Source organism: Thamnophis elegans, chromosome Z (genome assembly GCF_009769535.1).
Source record: "Thamnophis elegans isolate rThaEle1 chromosome Z, rThaEle1.pri, whole genome shotgun sequence".
NCBI lineage: Eukaryota > Metazoa > Chordata > Lepidosauria > Squamata > Colubridae > Thamnophis > Thamnophis elegans.
This window is the reverse complement of record NC_045558.1, coordinates 137,039,769-137,054,878: the sequence shown is the minus strand read 5'-3', so window position 1 is coordinate 137,054,878 and position 15,110 is coordinate 137,039,769. Positions and strand designations below refer to the sequence as shown.

The 15,110-nt window shown below is 41.0% G+C and overlaps 1 protein-coding gene across 1 annotated transcript; it reads left to right on the top strand.

Moving 5' to 3' along the window:
- Positions 1–5,552: 5,552 nt before the first annotated feature.
- Positions 5,553–13,185, top strand: LOC116521997 (vomeronasal type-2 receptor 26-like). The gene is made up of 5 exons (XM_032236585.1): positions 5,553–5,816; positions 7,751–8,614; positions 10,533–10,760; positions 11,746–11,872; positions 12,425–13,185. Exons 1-5 carry the CDS (start codon positions 5,553–5,555, stop codon positions 13,183–13,185), a joined length of 2,244 nt encoding a protein of 747 aa, XP_032092476.1.
- The last annotated feature ends 1,925 nt before the right edge of the window (positions 13,186–15,110 follow it).

The following is a 15,110-nucleotide window of genomic DNA, read 5'->3' as shown; positions in this document are numbered from 1 at the left end:
AAATTCTATTCTATTCTATTATTTGGTGATTCCATTGGATGAAGAAAAGATTACAAGATTCAAAAGAACAGTGTAAAGATTTATTTTTGTTTAGTAGTTGCATGTAAACTTTTACAGCAGTTCTAGGAAGATCTAGATAGTTGATAATTTTATAAACTCTTCAATATACTTTTCCTATGAAAGAAGGAAGCTCCAACAAATCAGCAAACTATGAACTACAAGTTTGATTTATGGACCTGATCATATAATTTACTGCCCAAGATTAAAATTTTGTTGTTAGTTGCAAAGTTATGTCTGACCCGTCATGACCCCATGGAGAATGTTCCTCCAGGCCTTCCTGTCCTCTACCATCCTCTTCAGTGACTCCATCCAGCCACCTCATTCTCTGTCATCCCTTTCTTCTTTTGCCTTCAATCTTTCCGAGCATTAGGCTCTTCTCCAATGAGTCCTTCCTTCTCATTAGGTGGCCAAAGTATTTGAGTTTCATCTTCAGGATCTGGCCTTCTAAAGAGCAGTCGGGGTTGATCTCCTCTATGACTGATTGGTTTGATTGCCTTGTAATCCAAGGGACTTGCAGGAGTCTTCTCCAGCACCATAGTTCAAATGCCTCCATTCTTTGGCGCCCAGCCATTCTTATGGTCCATCATTCACAGCCATACTTTGTAACTAGGAAAACCATAGCCTTGACTATACACACTTTTGTTGGCAGGGTGATGTCTCTGCTTTTTAGTATGCTGTCTAGATTTGCCATAGCTTTCCTCCCCAGGAGCAAGCTTTTAAATTCTTGGCTACAGGCTCCATCTGCGGTTATCTTGGAGCCCAGTAAAATAAAATCTGTCACCACCTCCATTTCTTCCCCATCTATTTGCCAGGAATTGGGGGGGCTGGATGCCATGATCTTAGTTTTCTTACTAAGATTAGCATCTATCCAGCCAATGATAAGGTTGATTAGCTGATGTTCCCAGACTTTCAAAGAAAACACATCCTCTGTCAGAAGATGAAATTGCAAAACAAGAGAGATGCACAAAACCAAGAGGGGCAAAAAACCAAGGATGAAAACCTGCTAGAATGCTTGTAGGTCAACATAAAAGAATGTCATTGCCATAGGAATATACTCTAGGCCACCCAGCCAAGCATAAGAAACAGATGAATGGTTTGCTAAACAGTCAACCAATGTAATTCAAAATACACCACAGTAATAACAGGCCATTTTATTTACCCAGACAAAAACTGGGAGACAAACTCAGGAACAAAGGGGGGAAATCGGACGAGTTGATCCAACTGACAATTTTATCACTGAAAAGGTAGAGGGGGAAGCAAGAGAATCAGCTCTACTAGAATTAATTCTATGCCCCGTTCTTTTTTTAAAGTAAACCTTTTATTATTATTTTTAGAAACATTTTTATTAAACAGGAGTTTTTTCTGTTTTTCTATTTTTAACACAAATATCATATTTTCAACATTTCCACATTGGTATGCCTCCATTATATTCTTTTTGTCCGTACATGTACACACATACACACACACAAACACACACTCTATCTATCTATCTATCTATCTATCTATCTATCTATCTATCTATCTATCTATCCATACATGTACACATACACATACACATACACATACACATACACATACACATACACATACACATACACATACACATACACATACACATACACATACACATACACATACACATACACATACACATACACATACACATACACATACACATACACATATATATGTCCATCTACTCATATGTTAATTCACATTTGTATTTCTTCTATACATATACTCTTTCAATGTGCAAATTCCTATACAATACATCTTATATCTATCTGTGTCCATATACTCCTCTTATAACTATTATTCTGTACTATTTTATATACAATATATCTTACTTTTTCTGCAGATTTATGATTTTTTTCTGATTTCTTAATCTTTCTTCCCCTAATGCTATCTTGTTCTTTGCATCCTTCCTCTAGTCATTTGTACCATAAATTCCATACTAAGTATCATATTTTTCGGAGTATAAGATGCACCGAGTACAGTATAAGACGCACCAAGATTTTGAAGAGGCAAATTTTAAAAAAAGTTTTTGCACTCTGCAGACCTGCCAAAAACAGACCATTTTTCGCAAAAACTGGCTATTTTTCATCAAAAAAGGGGGCATGCATAGCCTTTAGGGGGCTTATAGAGTGCTCCTGAGGGCTAGGAGTGGGAGAAAATGAGAAAAATATGGCCCTTTTTCACTCATTTCTGCCCTTCCCAGCCCCCAGGAGCACTCTGGAAGTCTCCTAAACCCTATTCACAGCCATTTTGGTGAAGAGGCGGGCTTTCGGGAGGCCAAAAATTCTGTATTCAGTGTATAAGATGCACCCAGATTTTCACCCTCTTTTTTGAGGGAAAAAGGTGCATCTTATACTCTGAAAGATAGGGTAATAATCAGATTCTCCGTTATCTTTTATTTATTTGTAAGTCTGTCCATATCAGCACACTCTAATACTTTTTTCACAATTTTCTTTGTTGGTATAATTTTGTTCTTCCAATTTTGTGTGTATAAGAGTCTTGCTGCAGTTATTACACATAATATTAAGTATTGAATTCTTTTCTCATAGTTCCCTGTAATTATCCATAGTAAAAATTGTTCTGTTTTTAGCTCTCTTGATTGTGTAGTTATCTCTTCCATCCAGTTTTTTATTCTTGTCCAATATTTTTTTACTACTAAACCCATCAACCACATATGATAGAATGTTCCAAGGGCCTGACTACATTTCCAACAATTCTGTGAACAGTTTGGAAACATTTTTACTATTCTATGTTCTGTTCTAAAGAGGAACCATCACTTTCTCTGTTAGGGAATCGTCTTCCAGGCAACCTCTCCCAAATCCTTGCCTAGAGGCATTGGTGGGATTCAGCCAGTTCACACCACTTTGGGAGAACTGGGGGTTAATTTTCTGAGCAGTTTGGCAAACTGATGGTTGGAAGAAATCATTTGGGCAGAGAACCAGCTTGGGGTTATTCCTGATACTCTCGCCCACAGTTCGGCGGAGGCTCTGGTTGCCGCCTGGTATTCGGCGGCATCGGAGTCTCTTGATCGGATTGCGCCACTACGGCCCCTCCGGGTCAGCGGATCCTGGAAACCTCCTTGGTTCACCGAGGAGCTCCGGGAGAAGAAGCGCCGGAGGAGACGCCTAGAGCACCAGTGGAGGTCCGATAAGTCCGAGGCGAACCGAGCACTTTTGACTACCTGCACCAAGGACTACGTCCGGGCACTAAGAGCTGCCCAAAGAACACACATCTCCGCCTTGGTAGCGTCTGCCGAGTCACGCCCAGCCGCCCTGTTTAGGATCACCCGCTCCCTCCTCAATAGGAGGGAGGTGGGAGACCCCTTGCAGGGTAGGGCTGAGGACTATGCTCAGTTCTTGGCGGACAAAGTGGCTCGGTTTCGATCAGACTTGGACTCCACTGCAGTAGATCCAGCCGAGACACAGGAGGATTACTTGGCAAACCATCACTGGGTTGAGTTCCAGGATGTTGCCTCTGGGGATGTGGACAAGGCCATTCGAGCTGTAAGCGCCTCCACCTGCATTCTGGACCCGTGTCCCTCCTGGCTGGTTGCCAACAGCAGGGAGGTGACACATGGCTGGATCCAGGCGGTCGTGACCGCCTCCCTTCGGGAGGGGCACTTCCCCGCCGCACTCAAAACGGCGGTGGTGAGAGAACCCTCCTGAAGAAATCATCCTTGGATCCAGCCATTTTAAACAACTATCGTCCTGTCTCCAACCTCCCCTTTATTGGGAAGGTTGTGGAGAAGGTGGTGGCCTTCCAGCTCCAACGGGCCTTGGAGGAAGCTAGTTATCTTGACCCCTTCCAGTCCGGCTTCAGATCTGGTTACAGCACAGAAACCGCTTTGGTCGCATTGACCGATGATCAATGGAGGGCCAGAGATGGAGGCCATGCGTCCATCCTGGTTGTCCTTGACCTCTCGGCGGCTTTCGATACCATCAACCATGGTATCCTTCTGCGACGACTGCGGGAGGTGGGGGTGGGAGGCACTGTTTTGCAGTGGTTCTCCTCCTACCTCTCGGACAGGTCGCAGTCGGTGTTGGTCGGGGGGCAGAGATCGTTCCTGAGCCCCCTAACATGCGGGGTGCCGCAGGGTTCGGTCTTATCCCCCCTACTATTTAACATATACATGAAACCGCTGGGCGAGATCATTCGGAGGCACGGGATAAAATACCACCAATATGCGGATGATACGCAATTGTATCTGTCTGCCCCGTGCCAACTCAATGAAGCGGTGGACGTGATGAACCAGGGCCTTGAGGCCGTTAAGAACTGGATGAGCGCTAACAAACTGGTACTCAACCCGGACAAGACCGAGTGGCTGTTGTGTTTCCCTCCCAAGAATTTGGCCAATGTTCCAACACTTAGGCTGGGGGGTCAAATTTTATACCCCTCAGATAGGGTCCGCAACTTAGGAGTCCTCCTGGACCCACAGCTGACGTTTGACCACCAGTTGTCGGCTGTGACCAGGGGGGCATTTGCCCAGGTTCGCCTGGTCCGTCAGTTGCGGCCCTACCTAAACCGGGAGGCTCTCGCAACAGTCACTCGAGCCCTTGTGATCTCTAGGCTGGAATACTGCAATGGGCTCTACATGGGGTTGCCCCTGAGGTGCATCCGGCGACTGCAGTTAGTCCAGAATGCAGCCGCGCGAGTGATAGTGGGCGCACCGCGGTTTGCCCACATTACACCCATCCTCCGCGAGCTGCACTGGCTACCTGTCGATCTCCGGGTGCGCTTCAGGGTATTGATGACCACCTTTAAAGCACTCCATGGTAGTGGATCTGGGTACTTGAGAGACCGCCTTCTGCCGATCACCTCCCTTCGACCGATTAGATCGCACAGACTGGGCCTCCTCCGCACTCCATTTGCCAGTCAATGTCGACTGGCGACTACACGGAGGAGAGCCTTTTCTGTTGCAGCTCCGACCCTGTGGAACGACCTCCCCGTTGAGATCCGCACCCTCACCACCATCCAGACCTTCCGCACAGCCCTCAAGACCTGGCTCTCCCATCAGGTCTGGGGATAGGTTCCCAATTTACCCGCCCGAGTGTTGACTGTTGAATGCAAGTTGTGTTTTTATAATTTTCTTTTTTTGCTCACATATTGTTTCTCTCTGATCGTGCACCCCCTCCCCTTTGATTGTAAACCGCCCTGAGTCCCCTCAGGGAAAAGGGCGGTCTATAAATCTCAATAAAATGACTAAAAAATGACTAAAAAATGTCAAATTACTTGAATCCCACCACTGCCTAGAGGTATAAGACAGGTCTTGCTAATCAGTGACTGTGAAGACAGTCAGAATAATGTGCAAAGCCAAAAGTCTTTTTCAATGAAATTCAACATTAAGCTCGTATGAATAAATTGCTGAAATTACCTATATAGTTGAGAACTAGATTGAGTTCTTTTTTGTGATTTGATTTTCTTCACTTCTGCACTTTTGTTTCAGCATAATACCAAAATATGCCCAGCATCCTCTTTCTATGTATTTTGCCATTGATGAGATCAACAAGAATGCCAAGCTCTTCCCCAACATCACACTAACACCGAAGATTTATGAGACTAGTTTCAATGCCATGAAGGCCAGTGAGGATGTTTTAGATTTTCTGTTTCTGAATCGAGGGAGTCCTATCAACTTCAATTGTGTTGGAAGAAGGAATCTGAACTTCTTGCCTATCATTGGTGACCTCCCTTCACGCAATTCCATCCAGATGGCCCACATGTTGAACATCTACAAGGTTCCACAGGTAAGACCACTTGCCAAAGATCAGCTTGATTGACAAAAAAGCCTCTGGTGGGTTTTTTGTTTTGTTTTTAATAGAATAGAATAACAGAATTAGAAGGGACCTTGAAGGTCTTCTAGTCCAACTCCCTGCTTAGGGAAATCCTACAGCACTTCAGACAAATGGATATCCAACATCTTCATAAAAACTTTCAGGATTGGAGCATTCACAACTTCTGAAGGCAAGTTCTTCCACTGACTAATTTCCCCTTACTTCTAGGTTGCTTCTCTCCTTGATTAGTTTCAACCCATTTCTTCTTGTTCTACCCTCAGATGCTTTGAAGAATAGTTTGAATCCTTCTTTGGGGCAGCCCCTGAGATATTGGAACCCTGCTATCATGTCACCCCCTAATCTTTCTTTTCATTAAAATAGACATACTCAGTCCCGCAACCATTCTTTGTGGCAGCCCCTTAAAAGCCTGTTGCCTGTCACACTCTTGGGCAAAGCATAGAAGCCATTTCCTCCTTTCAGTGGTCCATAAAAATACATGAATAGTATGTAGATAATAAAGTCAAAAAAAGGTGAATGACATTTTTACATCTATAGATCCGTTGAGGCTGGGTGTGACAAGGAATGGCTGGGAAGGGAGGGGCCAGGCAAGACTCCCCTTGATGTGAGTGACATTGAGTTGACAACGCCCACCCAGTGACATGATCATCAAAAAGAAGCCACCCCTACAGAACTGGTAGTAAAAAAATTGAAACCCACCACAGATGACGATCAAAACTGGATGCCGTATTCCAAGTGTGGCCTTACCAAGGCATTATAAAGTGGTATTAACACTTCACGTGATCTTGATTCTATCCCTCTGTTTATGCAGCCTAGAACTGTGTTGGCTTTTTTGGCAGCTGCTGCACACGGCTGCTCATGTTTAAATGGTTGTCCACTTGGACTCCAAGAACCCTCTCATAGTTACTACTCTTGAGCAAGGTACCACATATACTGCACCTGTGCATTTTGTTTTTCTTGCCTAAATGTAAAACCTTCCTTTTTCCACCATTGAATTTCATTTTGTTAGATAGTGCCCAATGTTCAAGTTTGTCAAGATCCTTCTGTATCTTAAGGCTATCTTCTGGAGTGTTGGCTACTCTTGCCAGCTTGGTGTCATTTGCAAATTGGATGAGCTTCCAATTTATTCCCTCATCCAAATCATTGATGAAGATGTTGAAGAGTACTGGGCCTAAAACAGAGCTTTGGGGCACTCCACTGCATACTCCCCTCCATGTAGATGAAGTTCCATTGAAGACTACACATTGAGTGCGGTTGGTGAGCCAGTTATGAATCTATCTGGTGGGATGCTGTCTAACCCACATTTTTGTACTTTATCTAGTAGTAGGTTATGATCTACTTTATCAAATGCCTTACTGAAGTCTAATTAAATCTTATCAACTAATTTTGTCGCTTTGTCAAACAATACAAATAGATTAGGCTGGCATGATCTGTTTTTGAAAAACCCATGTTGGTTTTTGGTTATTACTTTGTTTACTTCTAGGTGTTTGCTGATTTGTTGCTTCATTTTCCAGATTCTTCTTTGGTATTGAGGTCAGCCTGATAGCTCTGAAGTATCCTGGATCTATTTTTTTCTCCTTTTTTGTATATAGGAACTACATCAGCTCTTTTCCAGTGCTCCAGTTTCATTTCTTTTTTTCTTTTCTTTTTTATGAACTCAATTTTAGACAGGCTATCATTTACCAGTTCTGAGTTCCCAGAATCTACTATTGTGAATCTTATGATCTCTTTTTTCAGGTAACACATGAGGGCAACCTTTGGGATTTTGCAATAAAGTCATAAAGACACAGTAGAATCCATTGTTCTATGGAGAATGGGAAAGCTCTAAGCTCTTCATGATAACAAAAGGATTCCCAATTGAACTTTCAATGCATCCTTCTTTCCAACAGCTCAATTATGGCTCCTCTGATCCAGTCTTGAGTGATAAAAGGCAGTTCCCTTCCTTCTTCAGCACGGTTCCCAATGAAAATTTGCAATATGAGGGGATTGTTCATTTACTGAAACATTTTGGATGGAACTGGATTGGCCTCTTGGTCTCAGAGAATGAGAGTGGGGAAGCCTTTATTCAAAATCTCAAACCAAAGCTCTTCCAGAGTGATATTTGCATTGCTTGGATAGCTACGATCCCAATTTTAGCAGATGCACTCTTAAATAAAGATTTCATTCAGCAACGTGTAGACAACATAATAAACACTATCTTACAGAGGAATGTCACGGTATTCCTTGCTTCTGGGACTGCCCAATCTATGGAGCTTTTACAATGGGGGCTTTCTTCACGAGAATTTTACTATAAGAACCCAATAGATCACAGAGTATGGATCATGACCTACCAGTGGGATTTCACTGTGACTTTTTCATTAATAGACAGCTTCCTAGTTCAGACTTTCAATGGTTCCTTATATTTCTCCCTCCATACAAGGACAGTGCCAGGATTTCAGGAGTTTCTTGAGAGAATAAAACCTGATAAACATCCTTTTCTTTACATTAATTGGTTCTGGGAATTGGTGTTTGATTGTTCACTGCCTCCATATCAGAAAGCTGTTAAACGCTGCACTGGGAGGGAAAAACTCAAGACAGTCTCTGGCTCTGTGTTTGAAATGACCATGTCTGGAGAAAGCTACAATGTCTACAATGGGGTTTATCTTGCAGCACATGCGTTGCAAGCATTGCATTCAAAAAGAGGAAGAAGACCAAAACCCACTCCTCTGAGGAATCAGGATGGATCAAATCTTCAGCATTTTCAGCCATGGGAGGTATGTTATTGCTCTTCTCAGATACATTTATAGAAGTCCTGAAGGGGATGGGATAGGATGGGAAGGGAACAATATATAGACAATCTGTTTCTATGCAGCAACCAATATCTATTAGCAAATATTTGTCTGCAGTAAATGATGCAGCTCAATAATGCCTAAGAATCATCTCCAAAGTCAAACCAGCTCCAAAAGGAACTATGTTTGGAGATCTACTACTTAATGCTGTTTCAGGGAGCTCAGTGGTTGGGTGCAGTACTGCAGGCCACTTCAGATGACTGTTATCTGCAGTTCAGCGGTTCTAATCTCACCGGCCTTCCATCCTTCCGAGGTGGGTAAAATGAGGACCCAGACTGTGGGGGCGATATGCTGACTCTGTAAACCGCTTAGAGAGGGCTGAAAGCCCTATGAAGCGGTATATAAGTCTAACTGCTATTGCTATTGCTATTTATGCAGCCTTTGGTCTGACCTAAGCATAGTTCATAAAATTATATACTACAATCTTCTACCTGTCAATGACTACTTCAGCTTCAACCACAACATTACAACAGCACAGAATAGATACAAACTTAAGGTAAACTACTCCAAACTCGATTGCAGAAAATACAACTTCAGCAACAGAGTGGTCAATACCTGAAATGCACTATCTGACACTGTGGTTTCTTCCCCAAATCCCCACAATTTTAAGCTTAGACTGTCTACTGTCAACCTCACCACAATCCTAAGAGGTCTGTAAGGGGCTTTCATAAGCGCACCAATGTGCCTACTGTTCCTGCCCTAACATTCCCTGTTATTCGTATGCATTTCATGTATTCATAATCTTGGATGTACTTGTATCTATTATCATATACACACTTGACGAAACAAATAAATAAAATAAATCTCTCACAGACAACATCTCCCAAAATTTAAAAAAACAAAATTAGAAAGTTTCTAGGTTGTCGCCATACTCTTCATTATAGAATCTCCTCCAATTTCATTGTGGTAAACAATATTTCTGTTCTTGCAATGCTTCCTACTGTGCTATGGAACTGTTGATGTACCATGTATATAGTAAAAAACTTTCACATATATGGTAATCCCTAAAATTTTATGAATCCTTAGGAAGTCTTAATATTTCTACATAAACATGACCTAAAATATCACTGGTTTTCTGCACAAATTCCAAAACTAGATAAGGAGGACTGAAATAAACCTGATGATTGATTTATTGAGTAAAATGGCCCAACACTTCATATTTGTGCATGCAGAAATAAACATATGTGGACCTGAAATCACTAGAAGATCATAATAACTAGATTGTGTCTTTATCTTAATGAATGAAATTTCCAATTCAAATTGGTGCATCGATTTGCAGTGTCACCCTTTGGATGTATTATATGTATTTGACACTCCAGATATACGGGACAGCAGGATTGGAATGACTAAATTGAATGTCTACAACACTCTAAGTAATATTAATTTAAGGAAGTATTGAATCATGCTAAATAAACTTGTACAAAGCTGTTAGTCAAGAATAAGAGGTGGAGAGTAATGTATTCCCCGTCCTTCCCTTTTCTTCCCATCACATGTAGTGGATATCTTACCTTATTTATGTGGAATTGTCTCTTTCCTCCAATTGTTTATTTATGCAAAAATTTTAAAATATGTGTGAGAATCTGATGCCATGAATCTTAATTTTCTCTGTTACTATATTCCAGTTGAATCAATACATATTAGGAAATTGTTGGATCTGATATTACTGAAATTTAAAATGGGTTGTGGTCCATGGGTTGAAGAGATTTCTGAATCAAACCAGAAAGCAATTCAGTTACAATACTGATAAGATTCACTAAAGAAACTCAGTTGGGATTCTAAACAAAGCCAAACTTTGGGGAGGAGTAGGATAAATGATCTGGCTTCTCATCTCTCTCAAATCCAGCTTCACTACTTTCTGAGAAACACCCATTTTAATAACAGTGGGGGAGAAGAAATCTTCTTTGATGAGAAAGGGGAGTTTGACCCGGGATATGACATCTTCAACTATGTCACCTTCCACAATAAATCCTTCCAGAGAGTCCGGATTGGAAAGATGGTCTCTAAATCTCTTGATGGGAAGAAATTCAATATTAATGAAAGTGCCATTGTATGGAATAACAAGTTTAAGCAGGTGGGATATTTGGTAAACTCTAACTTGGTAGACACTTATTTGGAGGTGAAGATATTCTTCTCCAATGATCTGAAAGTCCATAAATGAAGGCCAGCTGATTTTTGCCCACACATGCACACCCAAAACCCAGAAGAGGAATAGGTGACGCCACACCTGCCAGGCAATCTGGCTCTGTTTGCCACTTTGGGTATGCATGCCAGAGGTTCACCATCACGGCCCTATATCTTTCTTGATTTTCAGTCCTGGCAGATATAAGGAAATATCAAAAATATTCTAATCCTACGAAATGAAAATGGATGACATTTACTACATAATGAAATCCTTTATTACATCCTCAACTTCAGGTTGAAAACAGCCCTGATCTGATCTGTTTTCTAGTAGGATTCAAACACTTTAGATATCCTCCACTAGAGACTCCCATGCTCTCAACTATCTCTTTTTGTTGTTCTACAAGAACAACATGGACATGTTTCAGTAGCAGGATTAAAAAAAAATACTACCGGTTCTGTGGGCATGGCTTGGTGGGCATGGGAAGGGAAGGATACTGCAAAGTCCCCATTCCCTTACCATTCCTGGGGATAGTTACTGCAAAATCCCCATTCCCTCCCCACCCCAGCCCAATAACATGCTTTCCAGATCCCATTTCCTGTGCAAGGTAACAAAGAAGACCCAGCTGATCAGCTGGGACTTGGGAGGCAGCAAATAAATCAGGGACATGCTGCTCAAAATTTCTGCTACTGATTCACCAGAACCGTTTTCAACCAGCTGAATGCCATCTCTGATGTGTTTGCAGAAAACTCAGAACTCATCCTAGGAAGAGGATGATTTGATGTAAGAATGGACACTCTCCAAATGCATCTTGGGCGATGTTGACATCAGAAGATTATGCATCTCCCTGAAAGTACCAAGTTCTTCTAATTAGATGGAGAACGTGTACAACATCTTGATGAATCCTATTCCTAAAGTTTCTTGGTTTTTTTTTTAGGTACGTCCCCATGCCAGATGTGTAGAAAGCTGCCATTGGGGGTACAGCAGGGTTGTTCAGGAGGGGAAACATACTTGTTGCTACAATTGTAGACAATGTCCTGAAGGAAGAATTTCAATTGAAACAGGTAAGTAAAAAAAGATACAGCTGAGAGTTGAGAGCTTCCAAATTCAACTTTTTTTTGTTCTTTTCATCTCTGCTGTGCTATTTAGTGGAATGGGATTTGGGTGAACAGCAGTAGATTTTGTTTACAAATGTGGGTCTAATTTAAATACTTGTATGAATTCATTCTATTTTGATCTCCTTTCTTGGTTGAGGGTTGCAATTCTCTCCAAAGCACTCCACCACTAATGCTGCAGTTCAAAGAAATAGATATGCAGAAATAACAAGCCAGAATCCATACACTTGTTAAGAAAGAATTACTGTGTATGTGTCATGGGGACTGTGAATGGCATCCCAAGCCATGATCTCTTTCAGTTAGCAGTATATATATTGACATATATAGTTGTAATCACAAGACCTTCTTCATGTATTTCAGATGCAGACCAATGTGAGAGATGCCCAGGAGATCAGTATTCGAATACAGAAAAAGTCCAGTGCCTTCCCAAACGTTTCAGCTATTTATCCTATGGGGAACCCTTGGGAATCGTTTTGAGTTCTCTGACTCTTTTCTTTTCAGCAATTCTTATTTTGGTGGCAGTGACCTTCATTCTACATTGGGACACCCCCATTGTCAAAGCCAACAACAGGAACATCACGTGCATCCTCCTTTCCTCTCTCCTGCATTGTTTTCTGTGTTCTCTGCTCTTCATAGGTCAGCCTGGGAATGTGACTTGCTTTCTCAGGCAACCAATGTTTGGCACCATTTTCTCTCTCTCGGTATCTTGTCTCTTGGCCAAGACCATCATGGTTGTTATGGCTTTCCTGGCCACTAAGCCAGGAAACCAGATGAGGAAATGGCTAGGAAACAGATTGGCGGCATCCATCATTGTCTTCTGCTCCTGTATTCAGGCTGTTATCTGTATGGTATGGTTGATCGTATCTCCTCCCTTCCCTGAGTGGGACATGCATTCACAGGTTCAAGAGATAATTGTTCAATGTAATGAAGGCTCAGATGCCATGTTTTACATTGTCCTGGGCTACTTGTGGCTCCTGGCCACCATCAGTTTCACTGTGGCTTTCTTTGCCAGAAAACTCCCTGATACTTTTAATGAAGCCAAACTGATCACCTTCAGCATCCTTGTGTTTTGTAGCATTTGGGTGTCCTTCATCCCAGCCTATCTGAGCACCAAAGGGAAATACATGGTGGCTGTGGAGGTTTTCTCCATCTTGGGCTCTACTGCAGGCCTCCTGGGCTGCATCTTCCTTCCGAAGTGTTACATCATTCTCCTGAACCCACATCTGAACACAAAGAAGCATCTAACCAGGAGAACAGATTAATAATCAATAATGCTATAATTCAGCCTTTATCTTCTGACCAAAATCATCCATGTGAACAATCCAAATATTCAAACTCGCAGCCTTAATCATGCAATTCAATGCTATTTATTTTATTTTCTTCATTTCTGTAAAATACTGTATATAATTAATCCCTAAGGGTTTATCTGAGCTGTCAAACAGCTAAATGGTTAGAAGATGGTTAGCTATATAAAAGTTTCAAAATAAACAAACAAACAAATAAAAATAAATAAATAAATAGTACCAAAATTGCATTCATTTTTTTTTAATACTATGGAGACAATAAGAGTGATTTTGTAAATGCATGGTTTTTGTTAACACGTGAGAACCTCTTTGGTTTCCAAGATGTCAAGTAGCTTTATTGAAAATTTTATTGATTGGTTCCATTTCCCACTCCTGATTTTATCAATTTGAGAAGTCCCACCTGGCTCTTCTGTTGTTGAAATGGGGTGATTTTTGGTCATCTGGAGGTGAGATAACTATTGAACAATATATATATTAGGTTCCTATGTAAATATATATTAATTAGCTTGTTTCCACATGTTATGTATGAGATCAAAACTGTTGAGATTTGTTTAAGAATAGTATTGAAAATGCAATGAATTAACTCGCAAACATGAGAGTTTTTCAATGAGCAGAAGATTGACATTCAGCAGCTCCACAGTATCTTTCAAAATAAATGTATCTATTTCATACCATTACAACCCTAAATGATATTTTTCCCTGCATCGCTCAGGTCCTTCCAGAGCTTTACATAAGAGCCACTTTCTGTTCCTGAGACTGCTTTTACTAGCAGACAAATCTTAATAAACAACGTCAGAAAGCCAAACAAAGGACCCATAGGCGCAGACACTCCTACAACAAGGGAATCATAATCTGAACAGGAAAAAATTGTCGAAATTTTCTAGCAATTTAGCTTGATGCATCTTCTCCTCTCTTGATATCCAAATACACTCCAAGCTGACTTTTCTGCTCTGTTTTTCCCCCAGCCGAGATTGGCTGGAAATGAGTCTGTGTTTTGCCCTGGCTATTTTATGATCCCATCTGTATTACTTTTATATAAAACTTCAAACATACTTAATACTCCTTCATATATACTCCTTCATTACACTAATCCTTCGTGTAATTTAGCATTCACGTGTTTTACAGGAAAAAAATGTCTGTGAGATGAGTTGGGTGAAGACAGAAACATGGAAATCTGAGAAATAGGACAGATGTGATCAACCACACTCTACACTGAATTGGTTTGTGCATTACATCACAGAGAGAGAGAGAGATTAACAGAATTGGAAGTGACCTTGCAACCCGCTGCCCAAGCAGGAGACACTACATCTGCCTCTACCTAGGAACAAACTCACCACCTCCTGATTGTGAGGTGAGAGCTCCACAAAATGATGAGCATTAGCCCATAGCACAAATTCAAGGAAAGAACAAAATCTTGAAAGTTCAAATACTAAAGGGACAGTAAAATACCTTTAATAGTTATTTTCTGGTATTGAAAAAGCTCAACTCCAATATATGTATACTTTTAAAATGGCATTTATTCTGACGAAAGCTTTAGCAAATCTTTGGAATTAGAATTTCCATACAATTGAAGGAAAAAATACTCTTAATGTTGTCAGATAAAATTAGTATGAATCTTCTTAAAAATGCTGATCAAATGGTTTCTTTTTTGCAATTATTTTTTTCATATTATTTGGTGTTAGTTTTCAAATTTCTTGTTTAAAACCCCAATAATTTTTTTTAATGGCAAAACACTCTCAAAACCTCTTGCAATTTTTTTATTGCAAACCTAATTTAGGATTTCTAAGCATTCCCAACTCCAATCATGAAGAAGAGCCTACAGCAACTTTCAAGATAACATTTACAGATACAGATGAACAGAGTTTGAAGGGACCTTGTGGGTC